Source organism: Pongo pygmaeus, chromosome 10 (assembly GCF_028885625.2).
Source record: "Pongo pygmaeus isolate AG05252 chromosome 10, NHGRI_mPonPyg2-v2.0_pri, whole genome shotgun sequence".
Lineage (NCBI taxonomy): Eukaryota > Metazoa > Chordata > Mammalia > Primates > Hominidae > Pongo > Pongo pygmaeus.
This window is the reverse complement of record NC_072383.2, coordinates 62,510,049-62,524,631: the sequence shown is the minus strand read 5'-3', so window position 1 is coordinate 62,524,631 and position 14,583 is coordinate 62,510,049. Positions and strand designations below refer to the sequence as shown.

General features: G+C 43.4%; 1 protein-coding gene across 1 annotated transcript in view; it reads right to left on the bottom strand.

The window, feature by feature from the left end:
• Positions 1-459: 459 nt before the first annotated feature.
• RASSF3 (Ras association domain family member 3) overlaps positions 460-14,583 on the bottom strand; it is an 87,190-nt gene continuing 73,066 nt past the window's right edge. The window contains exons 2-5 of the mRNA XM_054444071.2: positions 13,133-13,240; positions 9,550-9,787; positions 6,426-6,535; positions 460-3,281 (exon numbers count right to left, since the gene is read on the bottom strand). Of these exons, the coding sequence (XP_054300046.1) occupies positions 3,132-3,281; positions 6,426-6,535; positions 9,550-9,787; positions 13,133-13,240 (606 nt within the window). The 3' untranslated portion in view covers positions 460-3,131. The remainder of the gene's footprint in view (positions 3,282-6,425; positions 6,536-9,549; positions 9,788-13,132; positions 13,241-14,583) is intronic.

Here is a 14,583-nt window from a genome sequence, read left to right as displayed (position 1 = left end):
TGGTATGTTTCAGAGGTAGGAGACCTCAGGGCAAGAACAGGGGTGGAGGGAGAGGATTTCTAAAGAACTGACAAGGTTCTATTTTGGTAATGGTCATGGGGTGTCCATTTTATATAATAATCCTTTAAACTGTTTGCATGCTTTTTTATTTTTATTTTTTCACTCTCGGCCTCCCTCCTCTTTTGCATGCTTTATATACTTTTAAATGTGTATATTTCAAAAAATTAAAACAATTGTTTTAAATAAATTGGAATATGCTGTGTGAGCTTAGGGTTATTTTTCCTCAGCGGATAAGGCAAAGAGAAAATGATATCTGGGAGAACAAATATGACCCACGCAAACCTAGTAAAGTTGTTGCATTCCAGCATGTGTCCCTGTGTATCTGCAAAAGCAGCTCAGCCCACTCCTGTGACCTTTTTAAATCTAGCATATTATCATAAATAAACACACACAAACAACTAATAACTTCAATTTTTAATAATGGAAACAATTTTGCCATTCTAGAAACTATTTTAGGGGAGAAAAATCTTCCCTACAAAAATAAACTTAAACCCATCAAAATTATAAATATTATAACTTTTTACTTCTGCCATTTAAAATGCTCTCCTGCAATACTACCCCTTCATTTAACATCTTTCCTGTACCATCACATATTGAAGAGAAAACAGTATTACAGCAAAGCTTAGATAGTTTAACATAATGAATTGTACAATGATTCTTAAAAAATCTTTGGCCTTAGTGGCCTTTTTTCTTCACTTACACATTAAAAATGCTGCTGCAGTAACCAGTGTTTGGGAAAGGACATCAGTCTTCAAGAACCATGAACTGACAGAATTTCAATACAGTAAGTTTCCAAATTGCAATTTGTAGTGCACATGACAGTGAGCGAGGTTCTGGATAATACAGATGAGGATGCCTATTCAGACAATCTACTTCAAGTAAAAAAAAAAAAAAAAAAAAAATTCACAGATACCCATCAGCTACTACTTTAGGTTCTAACAGTGTCTTAATCTGAGAAACAAATGCTTCACAAAATATAAGTTTACTGGGATGAATAATTAAAAAACCAGGTGGTAATAACAATATACTCAAACCCAGACCATAGTCTGAATAGTAAAACCAGTAAAAAAATCACGAAGGCATTCCCTGAACAATAAAGGTAAAGTGTTGGATGACAATGTCACTAAAACCTCATCAATGTACAAAAGAGAAGTTACATGCAAAATTAAACAAGATGTGCCATACGTATTTTATAACTGCTAATTCTATTTTTTTCAACTTTCCTTAAATGCTTAGGAAGATACGATTGTCTCAGTAAATTGTGTGGCACAGCATAACAACTTAAGTCTGCCTCCAACAAGATGGGTATTCTCCAAAAAGTCAGAAGAACCACCAAGAGAGGAACAGAAATGCAATAAAAGGCACAGTTCACTTAGGCAAAGAACTGAAGCACCTTGGAATTTCAAAAAGAATCCATTAGGTGTCACCAAAGTGTTAACAATTCCTTGGGAATTTATAAACAAAAAATATCTAGACTAAAAATAGAATATAAGGCCCCTCTGGAACCACTGCACACCTTTCCCTCTGTTCTCAGATTAAACTGCTGCATAAAATGAGGTTATTTAGCCTGTTTTAAGGAAGGCTTCTATTGCACATGCATTTCTTTGGTTGGTAATAACATGTACTTTTGTTAAAATATTTCCATAATGAAGCCCTGTTGTGTGGTTAGCTGGGTGTGGACTTTCCTCCCTTTCTTGCGGGCCCTCCTACACTCACAGTCAAGTTGCCCTTTAGAACTAAAGATCTGGTAGGATTGGGTCTTTATTCAATAGCCCTGTTCTATATTATGTAAGAACAGATTTCAATGTAGAAAAGAAAGGGAGAGGGAGAGGGAGGGAGGGAGGGAGGGAGGGAGGGAGAGGGAGAGGGAGGGAGGGAGGGAGGGAGGGAGGAAAGGAACAAGGTAGGGTGGGAGACAGAAGGGAAGGGAAGAAAGGAAAAGGAAAGGAGGAATAAAAGGGAAGAGAGTGATTGTCACCAAAGTTTACTTGATAAATATCCTAGCTAACAATCAAGGGAAAAACAGCTGCCCCTACCCGAATTCCGTCTCAACTTTGAAAACCACCTGTGGGGTAAAGCTATACACTATGTAACTTAACAAGAGTTAGTGAACGGTCACTGTCCTGCCTATGCAGAGCAGCTACACCAATCAGACCTTCCACTCCAAAAGGGCAGAATTAGAGGGTCGGATCCAGCTGCAGCATGAGGCCCACCTCTGCCCAGGTTGGTAGGCTCCACCTGCTTGATTCTCTGATCAGTCGGCTGCAGAGTTCATGGGTCTCTCCTTTTGGTTTAGCTCCTGCCTCTGGCTCTGTTCTCACATTCTACCCACCAGGAAACCAAGCGATCCTAAAATGGGTTTAACATCTCTCCACACTGAATGCTTTTAACTCATTTACAAGCAACTACCCCTTTCTCCACTACCCCTAACTGAAAAGCCAAGTCACCTTCCATAGCCCGCAGCGCTCACCACCACCCCACATGCCTTCTTCCAAACTTACACTTTCCTTTCTCTGTCAACCCCCTAACAAAATCCTTCACAATAAATTCCTCAGAGTTCCTAGATTCCTGTGCCTTTCGATTCACATGGATAGATTCCTCTGACATTAAAAAAAGAAAACAAAACCAAACAAAAAACCAGACAGGTAGTTTCAAAATAGGACAAGTATTCAGAAAGATTCCTAGTTAAGCTTTTTAAAAAATCAACTGCATATCCATAAGCTTAACAGCATCATCACATAATTAAAATAACCAAAAAAACAAAAAACAAAAAAAAAACACCCCCAGAGTTCATGCTTCCAAGCACCCTCGAATGCTCCTGATGAGGCGACAGGTTCACAGCTTGCCAAGAGGTAACACTGCGGTGCTGAACAACAAGCTTGCAGACTCCCTTACATGGGACGCTAAGGTGCAGGATGCTGTGTGACCAGGTTTGGGGAACAAAATCTACAGATAGAAAGGGGAAGACCCTAGCATAGTGGGGCAAGACAGCAGCCCTCTGACAAGAGAGGCACTTGCTGCTGTTTTGTACATTGGTCCTGCACCGGGCCTCGCGGGCAGGGAGCCCCGCTTTAATCAGGCTTCCACACCTCACGGAGGGCTTCTTCCAGCTTGTGTCTGTAGGCTGTGTAGCGCCTCTTCAGATTCTGCAGCTGCTCATCTTCTTCCTTGTCCAAGATGCGCAAGAAATTCTGTAGTTCTGGAAGGCTGAAGGCTTCCCACTGCCAGGAAACACAGAAAGAAAAACGCCAGATGTTTAATGCTCAGTTAGACTTAGGAATGCTGACCAGGAGCTCCCAGAGGTGTGGCTGCCCTCCCCTCCCAGCCCCATGCTGCAGAAGGTGTGGTCTGCAAGAGCTGGGGTGTTGCCAGCCTAAGCTCCCTCCACTCCCACTCCCACCTCAGCTCACACCAATCACCTTCCTACCGTCTCTTCCCACTGTTCTTCAAGACGATCTCCCTAAAAGCCAGAGACCTCCGTATCCCTAAGTCTATTAGACACTTTCATTCCTCACCTGATTTGACCCCCAACAGCATTAAAAACAATTCGACAGTCCTTTCATCTTAACCTCGAGTCCTCATTGTAACTGACTTCTTTCTTACCTCGCATAATCAATCTTATCACCCCCAAACGGTTCTCCATTCAGCCTTTTCTCCCTCAGTGCAGCCCCTTGGTGCTAGCTACTATCATCTATTCCTGCATCGCTGGAACAGCTTCCTACCTGGCCTCCTCACTTGGCTCTTATGCTCCCCCATCTGTTCCCCAAACAGAACATCCTTTGTAAAATGCACATCTGGCCAAGACTCTCCCCTGCTTAGAACCATCCAATAGCTTCCCTTAGTTGCTGAGGCTGTCTGAAATACTCTAAACTCTCCGGCCCCATCTCTCTCTCACCGAGCTTCACTCTCTACCCAAGTGGCACGCATTCTCCCCTCCTCCACTTTGCCTGGCTATGAACTACTCATATCCTCCCCATCTCAGCTTAAATGCCACTTTCTCTAAGCAGCTTTCCACAACTTCCTCCCCTCTCTTCCCATCCAAGACTAAGTATATCAAAAGCCTTCACAGAGCCCTGATCACAACCAAGATTTTTAAATTACAATTATTTGCTTAGTATCTATCTCACCTGCACCTTACCTACACCACAGCTGCCATACTTCTCGCTATTTGGAGTTTAATCTCTTGCCTTGAGGCTCTGAGCCTTGTTTCCCTAACAGCTCCTAGTACTTATTTAGCAGGCACAAAATAAGTTTTTAGGCTGGGCATTGTGGCTCATGCCTATAATCCCAGCACTTTGGAATGCTTAGGCAGGAGGATCATTTGAGCCCAGAAGTTCAAGACCAGAAGTTCGAGACCAGCCTGGGCAATAGAGTGACACTCTGTCTCTACAAAAAATTTTAAAATTATCTGGCTGTGGTGGTACATTCCTCTAGTCCTAGTTACTTGGGAGGCTAAGGTGGGAGGATTGTTTGAGTCCAGGAGATTGAGGCTGCAGTAAGCCATGATTGTGCCACTGTACTCCAGCCTGGGTGACAGTGCAAGACCCAGTCTCTTTAAAAAGAAAAAAAAAAAAATTAAAACAAATTTTAAAAAATAGAAGCAGTGAATGTCAAGGAGGGTATCTAGCATCATCTAGGAGGTTTTTTCCAAACACATCCTCCTCTCCCAAAGGGGGCCCTGGATTCTGGTGGAGAACTGCTGTCTGATGGTGTAGAGAAAAGGTTCAAGATAACCAAATACAAACAAATAGTGAAAAATAAGTAAATCCACCAAGTGGGCTCAGTGGTAGAAGAATTCCTGGAGATCAGTTTAGGCTGGTTATTTAAAAAAAAAAAAAAAAAAAAAAAAAAAGAGCAACATGGAATAGGAGAGCAAAACTTCTATGTTAGAATATTCTGTTAATTTTTAAAATTTTAACAGATTATCTTTCACCTATGTTGAAGTCTCCAAAATAAAGACATCATATAAATATCCCTCCCACCCCCTAACAGCTATGGAAATTTCTTCCTCAGTTCAGTTTTCCTTAAATAACTGAGAAATAAGAACACCATACAGAGGTCCAGTACAGCAGTCTGGAACAATAAAACCCAATGTCAAGTCAATTTCAAAACTAAGTTAAGGCCAGGTGCAGTGGTTCATGCCTGTAATCCCAGCACTTTGGGAGGCTGAGGTGGGAGGATCGCTTAAGCCCAGGAGTTTGAGACCAGCTTGGGCAACGTAGTGAGACCCTATCTCTAATTATAATTAAAATACAATAAAATAAGTTAATAAAATTCTTGCCCAATGTAGTTCTAGTTGCTACTTAAAACACTAAGTACAAGAAAAATAAAACACTGACTAGACTATGCTAATGTGTCTGGCTTAAGCTGGCAGAGGGAATGGTCACCAACTACAAAGCCAAGTCAGATTTTTGCACCCTGCCTTCTACCCAAAATGAGTCTGAATGTCTTGAAAAGCTTCAAAACACCAGAATCAAAAGAAACTTCAAAAACATCTAAAACCACTGTCTTCCTAAAACTCCCTTCACTTACATGTATACATTTCTAATTGTGACTCAAAGCCCACCTTGTAAAGTGTTAACAGATTTTAAAACTGAAGGCTAAAAGATTAGATTTACCCAAGGTCATGCTACTAATCTAACAACCAGTAGGAAACAGAGTCGTTTCCTAACTTTTAACCTAGAAACCCTATTCTCAATTGCACCATGTAGGACATTTCATACCATTTCCTGTTCCAGACAGAAGACTGGGACAGGAGCTTGGGATTTGCTCAAGTGTCATTTAAAGCTGACATTTGATCTAGAGGGCAGGCTCAAGCGCTTTTTTTCTTCTACTGAACTGGCTAAATACAATCCTCCCTGGAGACAATACGGCAAATGATGCACATGGAAACATAATTTCTTAATCAGTTGACTGGGCAAGGGGGAAAAAAAGATGCTAGAAAGCTAAATGTCTTCCATGGTAAAGAGATCGAATTTCCTTTTATATCCATTAGAAGGGAATTAGCCTGAAGACTTTTGTTAGTAGCAAACACATGGTGAGTGTCAACTTTCAAAGTTCAGCTGGACTGGAGTATTTTGGAAGTGGGAAGGGGTGAAAATGACTCTCTGGACGGAGATCAAGTCAAAAAATTTTATTTTCTCCCACGTCTGAAAATGACAGACTAATAATATAAGGTTGTGAGAGAATGACATCGTAGGCTAACTTCGGGTTCATTTCTGACAATTCAAAATCTCTCTCCCTCTCCCTGCCCTCCAACTCTCTTCTCTTCCCATCCCCCATCAATAGCCAAGTCACTAGGCTTCTGCAATAAAATACGGCCAGCTGTTCTGTATAGTTTAAAGCAATAGTGAACAATAACTTACCTCTCCAATTTCATGTTCACGAAGAACAAAACTAAGTGTGTCTGTTCTGGGCCCTGCTACCAAACGCAGGTAGAGTGGATGTTCCCGGTCTGAGAGCTTGCAGGCGTAGACTGGGTAAAGAAACAAGCAGCATGTTACAGAGTATTCAGCCATTCCTGAGACCACTTCCCCATCGTGATCCCCTCCTCCAGATCAAGGTAACCATCCAAGTTACCCCAGCCTCTAAGTCGCCAATCGGCTCATCTTATTATTTAATACCAGTAGCCCACAGTGGAATAAAATCTATTCTGTTTCTGTTCAAATATAAACTGTGCCTTGATTAAGAAGGAAATTATTTTCAAGAATAAATTTTAATAGGTATTAGTCCTTAAATATGCTTATAGTTAGCTCTGCTCTTCCTTTGAGAAAACAAGATAAGAGCCAGGCATGGTGGCTCACGCCTGTAATCCCAATACTTTGGGAGGCTGAGGTGGGCGGGTCACCTGAGGCCAGGAGTTTGAGACCAGCCTGGCCAACATGGTGAAACCCTGTCTCTACTAAAAATACAAAAAATCAGCCGGGCGTGGTGGCAGGCACCTGTAATCCCAGCTACTTGGGAGGCTGAGGCAGGAGAATCACTTGAACCTGGGAGATGGAGGTTGGAGTGAGCCGAGATTGTGCCACTGCGCTCCTGCCTGGGCAACAAGAGTGGAACTCTGTCTCAAAAGATAAATAAATTTTTTTAAAATGAAAAAAAAAAAAGAAAGCAAGATAAGAAACCTAAAAAAGGGTCCACTACTCCTTTAAAAACAATAAAAATAGGCCAGGCATAGTGGCTCGCACCTGTAATCCCAACACTTAAAGGCTGAGGCAGGAGGATCACTTGAGGCCAGGAGTTCGAGACCAGCCAGGGCAACATAGCAAGACCCTGGTCTCCAAAAAAAAAAAAATTTTTTTTTCTAACTAGCCAGGCATAATGGTGCCCGCCTATAGTCCTAGCTACTTAGGAGGCTGAGGCAACAGCATCACTTGAGCCCAGGAGTTCAAGGTTACAATGAGCTATGATCGTGCCATGGTACTCCAGCTAGGTGACAGAGTAAGACACTGTCTCAAAAACCAAGGCCAGGCGTGGTGGCTCACGCCTGTAATCCCAGCACTTTGGGAGGCCGAAGACGGGTGGATTGCCTGGGGTCAGGAGTTTGAGACCAGCCTGGCCACCAACATGGTGAAACTCCGTCTCTACTAAAAATACAAAAGTTAGCTGGGCATGGTGGTGGGCACTTGTAATTGCCGCTACTTGGGAGGCTGAGGCAGGAGAATCACTGGAACCCGGGAGGCGGAGGTTGCAGTGAGCCGAGATTGTGCCACTGCACTCCAGCCTGGGCAACAGAGCAAGACTCTGTCTCAAATAAACAAAAAACAAATTTAAAAAAAAATGTATATACCATCCAAAGAACATAAAAACAAGAGTTCTAAAAGCAAATCTCTCTACAGATTAATTAAGAATTAGCGAGGCCAGGTGTGGTGGCTCACGCCTGTAATCCCAGCACTTTGGGAGGCCGAGGCGGGTGGATCACAAGGTCAGGAGATCAAGAGCATCCTGGCTAACACAGTGATACCCCGTCTCTACTAAAAATACAAAAAAATTAGACGGACGCAGTGGCGGGCGCCTGTAGTCCCAGCTACTCGGGAGGCTGAGGCAGGAGAATGGCATGAACCTGGGAGGCGGAGCTTGCAGTGAGCCGAGATTGCGCCACTGCACCTCCAGCCTGGGTGACAGAACGAGACTCCGTCTCAAAAAAAAAGAATTAGCAAATTAGCAGCTACAAACCAAGCATCAGAATATAAGCTCTGGTAGCTTCAAGCACAGGTATATATGTCTCATGCTAGACACACACATACAGTGACATTGCCAATCATGCTAAAGGATTTGCCAGCCATGGAGGTAATATTTCAACAAGTCACTATTACTTTCAGATTGTACAGCTAAAGTCCAGGTGAGCAGGCAAAGAAACTGGCAGATAAAAATGCCATCAAGCTTCTCTACATTATTGTGGCACTTCCAGATGCACTGCATCGCAGGTGCCAATTTCCCTATAGATATAAACCCCCACAATACTAAGCTTGTGACCTCTGGAGGTAGGAACCCTGGCCTGTTCATCTTTGTATTCCACAGGGTCTAGCCCCATGGTTTGTTTTTAAAAAGATGTATGCATACTCAGCAATGAGCTGGGTTTCATCCTGTGTAACTGAAGAACATTACTATCATGTCAAGGTTAATATATTTTCTTCTATAGCTACATTAGGCTTTACCGAGAAAAACTAAAGAAAGCTTAAATAGTTTATTGTACACACACACACACACACACACACACACCCCCAGATTTCAAATCGCATGTAGTGAGTCACTGAATCACTACTGTCCACCCCTGGTATCAATTTCCAGTCACTGCCTGACCTGGAATATCTCATTCTGTTTCATGCAGTAATTTAATATTTAATGTTCTCTTTCTATCCCCTGAATGTGGATATGAAGTTTAGTCAGACCCTAGATCAAAATGTTATTCACTCATTTTATGAGCCTCTGGGGGGCAGAGTACCAAAATGTCCCGGGGTAACACCAAGTGAGACAAGCTAGGGAAACAGGAGAGCCCAGGGCTGGGCCGTTTCCATCAGTACGCTGAAATGTGCTGTGATGCACATGTGCCTCCCCAGTCGCAAGGTCTCAGCACAGGTCCACCAAACCACTCCATGTACCGATGCACATCAAATGTGGAATGTGCTATTGAAAACTTCAAACATAGAGGCACTCTTTTGTGTCCTGAAGAAAACTAAAATCAAAGCCACTCCTAACAACAACCAAAAACAGCCCCCGCCCCATGCCCCCACCAACAACACAAAATACTCGTAACTGCCCATCACATATGGATGCTTCCAAGCTCCTCAGACCCTTAACTGTCCAACTCAAAAATATGGACAGCCAGGAAGCACTAAGTGCATGCTAAGATCACCATGGCTTCCAGAATCGGACTCCAGGCTCTGATACAATTGACATGGATGAGACCCACCAGTCTTCCCTCTGCTAATGAGAACAGCAGATATAAGTAGAAGCACAGACCATTTTCCTTTTAAGCTGGCAGCGTACCTTGGTCTTCCCTGTGACAACGCTTATAAAGTGCAAACTTGGCAGGGCTCTCAGTCACGAGAAACTTTTTGAGCAGGGCCTCGATCACTTCCCCGACAGTGTTTGTGCTGCTGATATGAAGTGTATTCATACAGCCATTGCCACTGGGAGAGAGTTTTCCAGAATTTGGAGAAGTCTGTGGAGATTTGCAGAGTTCCATCTGTACTTTAATGAAGCCAGTGTAAATCCCATTTGAATTCTGAAGAGGGGAAAGAAGCACACACTTAGCTGGGTGGATGGTGGCACTTTAGGGAAGCATATCAAAACAAAATGGGAAGGTGAAACACTCCTTTGTTCTCTTCTCTTCAGGTTTGTGGCAGAACTTCACTAAAGATTGCCCCCAAGGGAATGACCTCAGAGGGTGGTTAACACACCAGGCAAAGTGCTTCCAGAGGCAAGGTCTGCAGGGCAGATGTGGCCACTGAAGAAGCCTCCCGATGCTGTGGCTGACTGCCGGCCCCAGACTCATACCTCTGAAGCTACTGGCAAAAGGTCAGGGCCCATTTGCGAGGTTACAATCCAATGGAGCAGATGCTAACCAAACCACAAAACTTATTAAAGATTGGGGGATGTGTCTAGGCTACAGGCTCAAAGGAAACAACATCCTCAACTGGTGACTATTATACGCAAAAGGAAGGTCACAATTAGGGCTCTGAAATACTGAAGTCAACAACAAGGGGACAGTAAGAAAACAGGCTATTTTCATTCCTAGTGGCTATATTCATATGAACTGAATTACCAACTTTGCTTAAACTTTTTAATGCAGCATATATGCCATACAGCATAGAATGCATTTCAGGTCTCTTAAGCAGCATTTTAAAAACAAATTCAATCGCTTGAAACCAGAAGGTGGAGGTTGCAGTGAGCCAAGATCACGCCACTGCACTCCAGCCTGGGCGACAGAGAGAGACTCTGTCTCAAAAAAAAAAAAAAAAAAAAAAAAAACAAATTCAAACCACTATACTTCACAGTACAGATCTTAAAAACAACTATCTTCACTGATGGTAGAATTACTATTTCTTAGTTGCCAAAAACAGTAATAACAGTTTGGTCTTCGCTTTTTATTTTTATTTTTGTATTCAGTATATTTGGGGCTGGGCGCAGTGGCTCATGTCTGTAATCCCAGCACTTTGGGAGGCCGAGGCGAGCAGACCACTGGAGGTCAGGAGTTCGAGACCAGCCTGGCCAACAAGGTGAAATCCCATCTCTACTAAAAATACAAAAAAAAAAAATTAGCTGGGTGTGGTGGCAGGCGCCTGTAATCCCAGCTACTCGGGAGGCTGAGGCAGGAGAATCTCTTAAACCCAGAGGCGGAGGTTGCAGTGAGCCGAGATTACGCCATTACACTTCAGCCTGGGCGACAGAGACTGCATCTCAAAAACAAACAAACAAAAACAGTATATTTAGAAAAGATTTATTGTAATGTTTTATTAAAACAAATTGTCAAGTGTTACATATAAATGCCACAGTTAAAGTAGAACATTTAAAACTACCTTTATGGTGTGTTATTTTTCTTCCTTCCCACAAGATCAATTTTCAATCCCAATTCTCTAGTTTGTTCTTTTTTTTTTTTTTCTTTTTTTGAGACAGGGTCTCACTCTCTCACCCAGGCTGGAGTGCAGTGGCACGAACACAGCTCACTGCAGCCTCAACTTCCTGAGTTCAAGTGATCCTCCTGCCTCAGCCTCCTGAGTAGTTGGGACTGCAGGTGCCCGCCACCACGCCTGGCTAATTTTTCTGTCTTTAGTAGAGATGGGATTTTGCCATGTTGACTAGGCTGGCCTTGAACTCTTTTTTTTGAGATGGAGACTTGCTCTGTTGCCTAGGCTGGAGTGCAGTGGCGCGATCTTGGCTCACTGCAAGCTCCGCCTCCTGGGTTCATGCCATTCTCCTGCCTCAGCCTCCCACGTAGCTGGGACTACAGGCGCCCGCCACCACGCCCAGCTAATATTTGTATTTTTAGTAGAGACGGGGTTTCACTGTGTTAGCCAGGATGGTCTCGATCTCCTGACCTCGTGATCTGCCCACCTCGACCTCCCAAAGTGCTGGGATTACAGGCGTGAGCCATCGTCGAACTCTTGACTTCAAGTGATCCACGGCCTCAGCCTCCCAAAATGCTGAGATTACAGGTGTGAGCCACTGTGCCCAGCCTAAAATTTTTATCTTTAAAATGATATGGATAATTTGTATCTGTTTTAGTCTCTATTGGGAAGGAAGAAAAAAAAAACATAGCAAGTGGAATTCTCCTTTGATGAAAAAATGTGTTTGAAAAAGAATCTTGCTGCTGGAACGATGAAGAGTTATCTTGGGATTCTCTGCTCCTCTCCCCTCTTTTTGGAGGAGTTCTACCAGGGAGGGGTCCTTTACCACAAGGGTTTCTATCCGAAAGCTCCTCCCCAAGAATCACCGATTCAGTAGGGCCTGTTTTAAACCAATCACCTTGTCCTTTACCAAACTCTGTCAGTTCACAGTAAACAGACTGAGAGACAGGGGTCCAAGTGCCCTGGGAACTGGCACCAAGGGCTGACAAGTGCCTTGAAGAAGGCGGTCCACCCAATGGGTGTAGGTGAGACCTAGATGTCAGCTAAGTTTAGAGGAACATGAATACTCTAGCTCTGCTGTCAGCTCTTGTTTCCCTGTCACCAGGCCCTGAGGCTTCTCCCTCCTGTACGCCGACTCTCTGCGTGCTTCAAACAGTGTGGTGCAATGCTGTGGAAGCCTGCGACGGCAACGTGGAAGACACTGAGTATTAAGTACCTTGTCTTACACTAACGACCGGCAGAGAAAACTATCCTATTATATACCTCTATATTCCAATCCATGGGCTCAAAATCCTTTCCCTGACACTTCCATATTTATTTTGTACAAGACAAAAACTTAGGGGCTTCTGATACCTGTAATCCCACCACTTTGGGAGGCCAAGCTGGGCAGATCCCTTGAGCCAAGGAATTTGAGATGAGCCTGGGTGATATGGCAAAACCCCGTCTCTACAAAAAAATACAAAAATTAGCTGGGCATGGTGGCAAGTACCTGTGGTCCCAGCTACTCGGGAGGCTGAGGTGGGAGGATTACTTGAGCCCGGAGGTTGAGGCTGCAGTGAGCGGTGATCGTGCCACTGCACTCCAGCCCAGGTGACAGAGCAAAACCTTGTTTCAAAAAAACAAAAACAAAAACAAAAACAAAACAAAACAAAAAAACACCCTACCTGAGGTCTCCTTAGAATCTGAGTCACCATTTCTGTATGTTAGGCAATGATGCTAAAAGTCCTTTGAGGAGGGAGGGGTGGGTCAGAAAATCTTTTAAAATAAAATTATAAGTGTTTCACTTTTTTAAGGTTAACCCAGCAACTGATTTTTGAGACAAAGCTACTTCACAATACAGATTTAAATTGAAAGCCACAGAAATATTCCACTTTCCTGTTCTGTATACCTTGACTACACTTCTACAAATGTTATTCAGATATTTAGAACTATAGATTGTAGTACCAACAATTTATATTTGTCTTTTGACAGGTGTCAACCTAAATAGTATTGTGGGTACTTACCAAGGTCATCTTCAACTTGTCTGTGACTGCTAAGTTGTATTTATGAACTTTCTCTTTGATCTCCTCTTTGCTGAGGTAACTGTGGGCTTCCTTGTCTTTCTCAACATCCTAGAAGAAAAACAAGACATGTCACATGTGAGCAATTATAGAAAAAAGTGCAGACAGGACGGGTGCGGTGGCTCACGCCTGTAATCCCAGCACTTTGGGAGGCTGAGGCGGGCAGATCACCTGAGGTTGGGAGTTCAAGACCACCCTGACCAAAATGGAGAAACCCTGTCTCTACTAAAAATACAAAATTAGCTGGGCGTGGTGGCGCATGCCTGTAAACCCAGCTACTTGGGAGGCTGAGGCAGGAGAATCACTTTGAACCCGAGAGGCAGAGGTTGTGGTAAGCTGAGATCACGCCATTGCACTCCAGCCTCGGCAACAAGAGCAAAACTCTGTCTCAAAAAAAAAAAAAAAAAAAAAGCGGATAAGTCAGGATTTTAAAAAAATTCCACTCAAGGGCCAGGTGCGGTGGCAAAAGCCTGCAATCCCAGGACTTTGAGAGGCCAAGGAGGGCAGAGCTTGAGCCCTGGAGATTGTGACCAGGCTGGGCAACATGAGGAAACTCTATCTCTACAAAAAATACAAAAATTAGCTGGGCGCAGTGGTGCACACCTGTAGTCCCAGCTAGTTACGAGGCTGAGGTGGGAGGATCACCTCAGCCCAGAGGTCGAGGCTGTAGTGAGCCATAATTGTGCCACTGTGCTCAAGCCTGGGTGACAGAGTGTGATCCTGTCTCAAAAAAAAAAAAAAAAAATTACAACCCACACAAGAAGAACCTTATTGTTCTTGCATGTTACCTTGAAACACACACACACACACACACACACACTCTCTCTCTCTCTCTCTCTCTCTCTCTCTCTCTCTCTCTCCTTCTCTCCCTCGCTGCTTCCCTTTCTGTTTTACTTTCAAACTCTCCAGGCTCATCCACCAATTACAGTTCTCATTCTTTCAGACTACAGTCTTCCTAGGGGATATATTTTTTTAAAAAACTAATTTGTCAGCAGCTACAAGTAACACTTCATTACCAATATCATTCTGCGAAACTGTCATTGCTAAATTTCTCTTCTGCGAAAACATCATTTCCTCAGCATGCCTGCTAGATTGGCCATTTCTATTTTAAACAACATTTAAAGACATTTACCACAAGTTTCTCTTTAGCAACTTGTATTAACTCTGTCGTCTTTATAGCTTTACAATATTTATCGGCAAAAAGTACAGCAGTTAATCAGTATTAACTGGCACTATTCACGGACTCATACTAATCACTGACCTGTAAACTGTACACAACTACCAGAGGGTAATGCATCTTCCAAACAAATCCCCAGGCCAAGATACAAGTAGCCAGACTTCTCCTTCCCACCCTTCCAGTCTCACCCACTTCTCTACCTCCCCACACTCTAGAG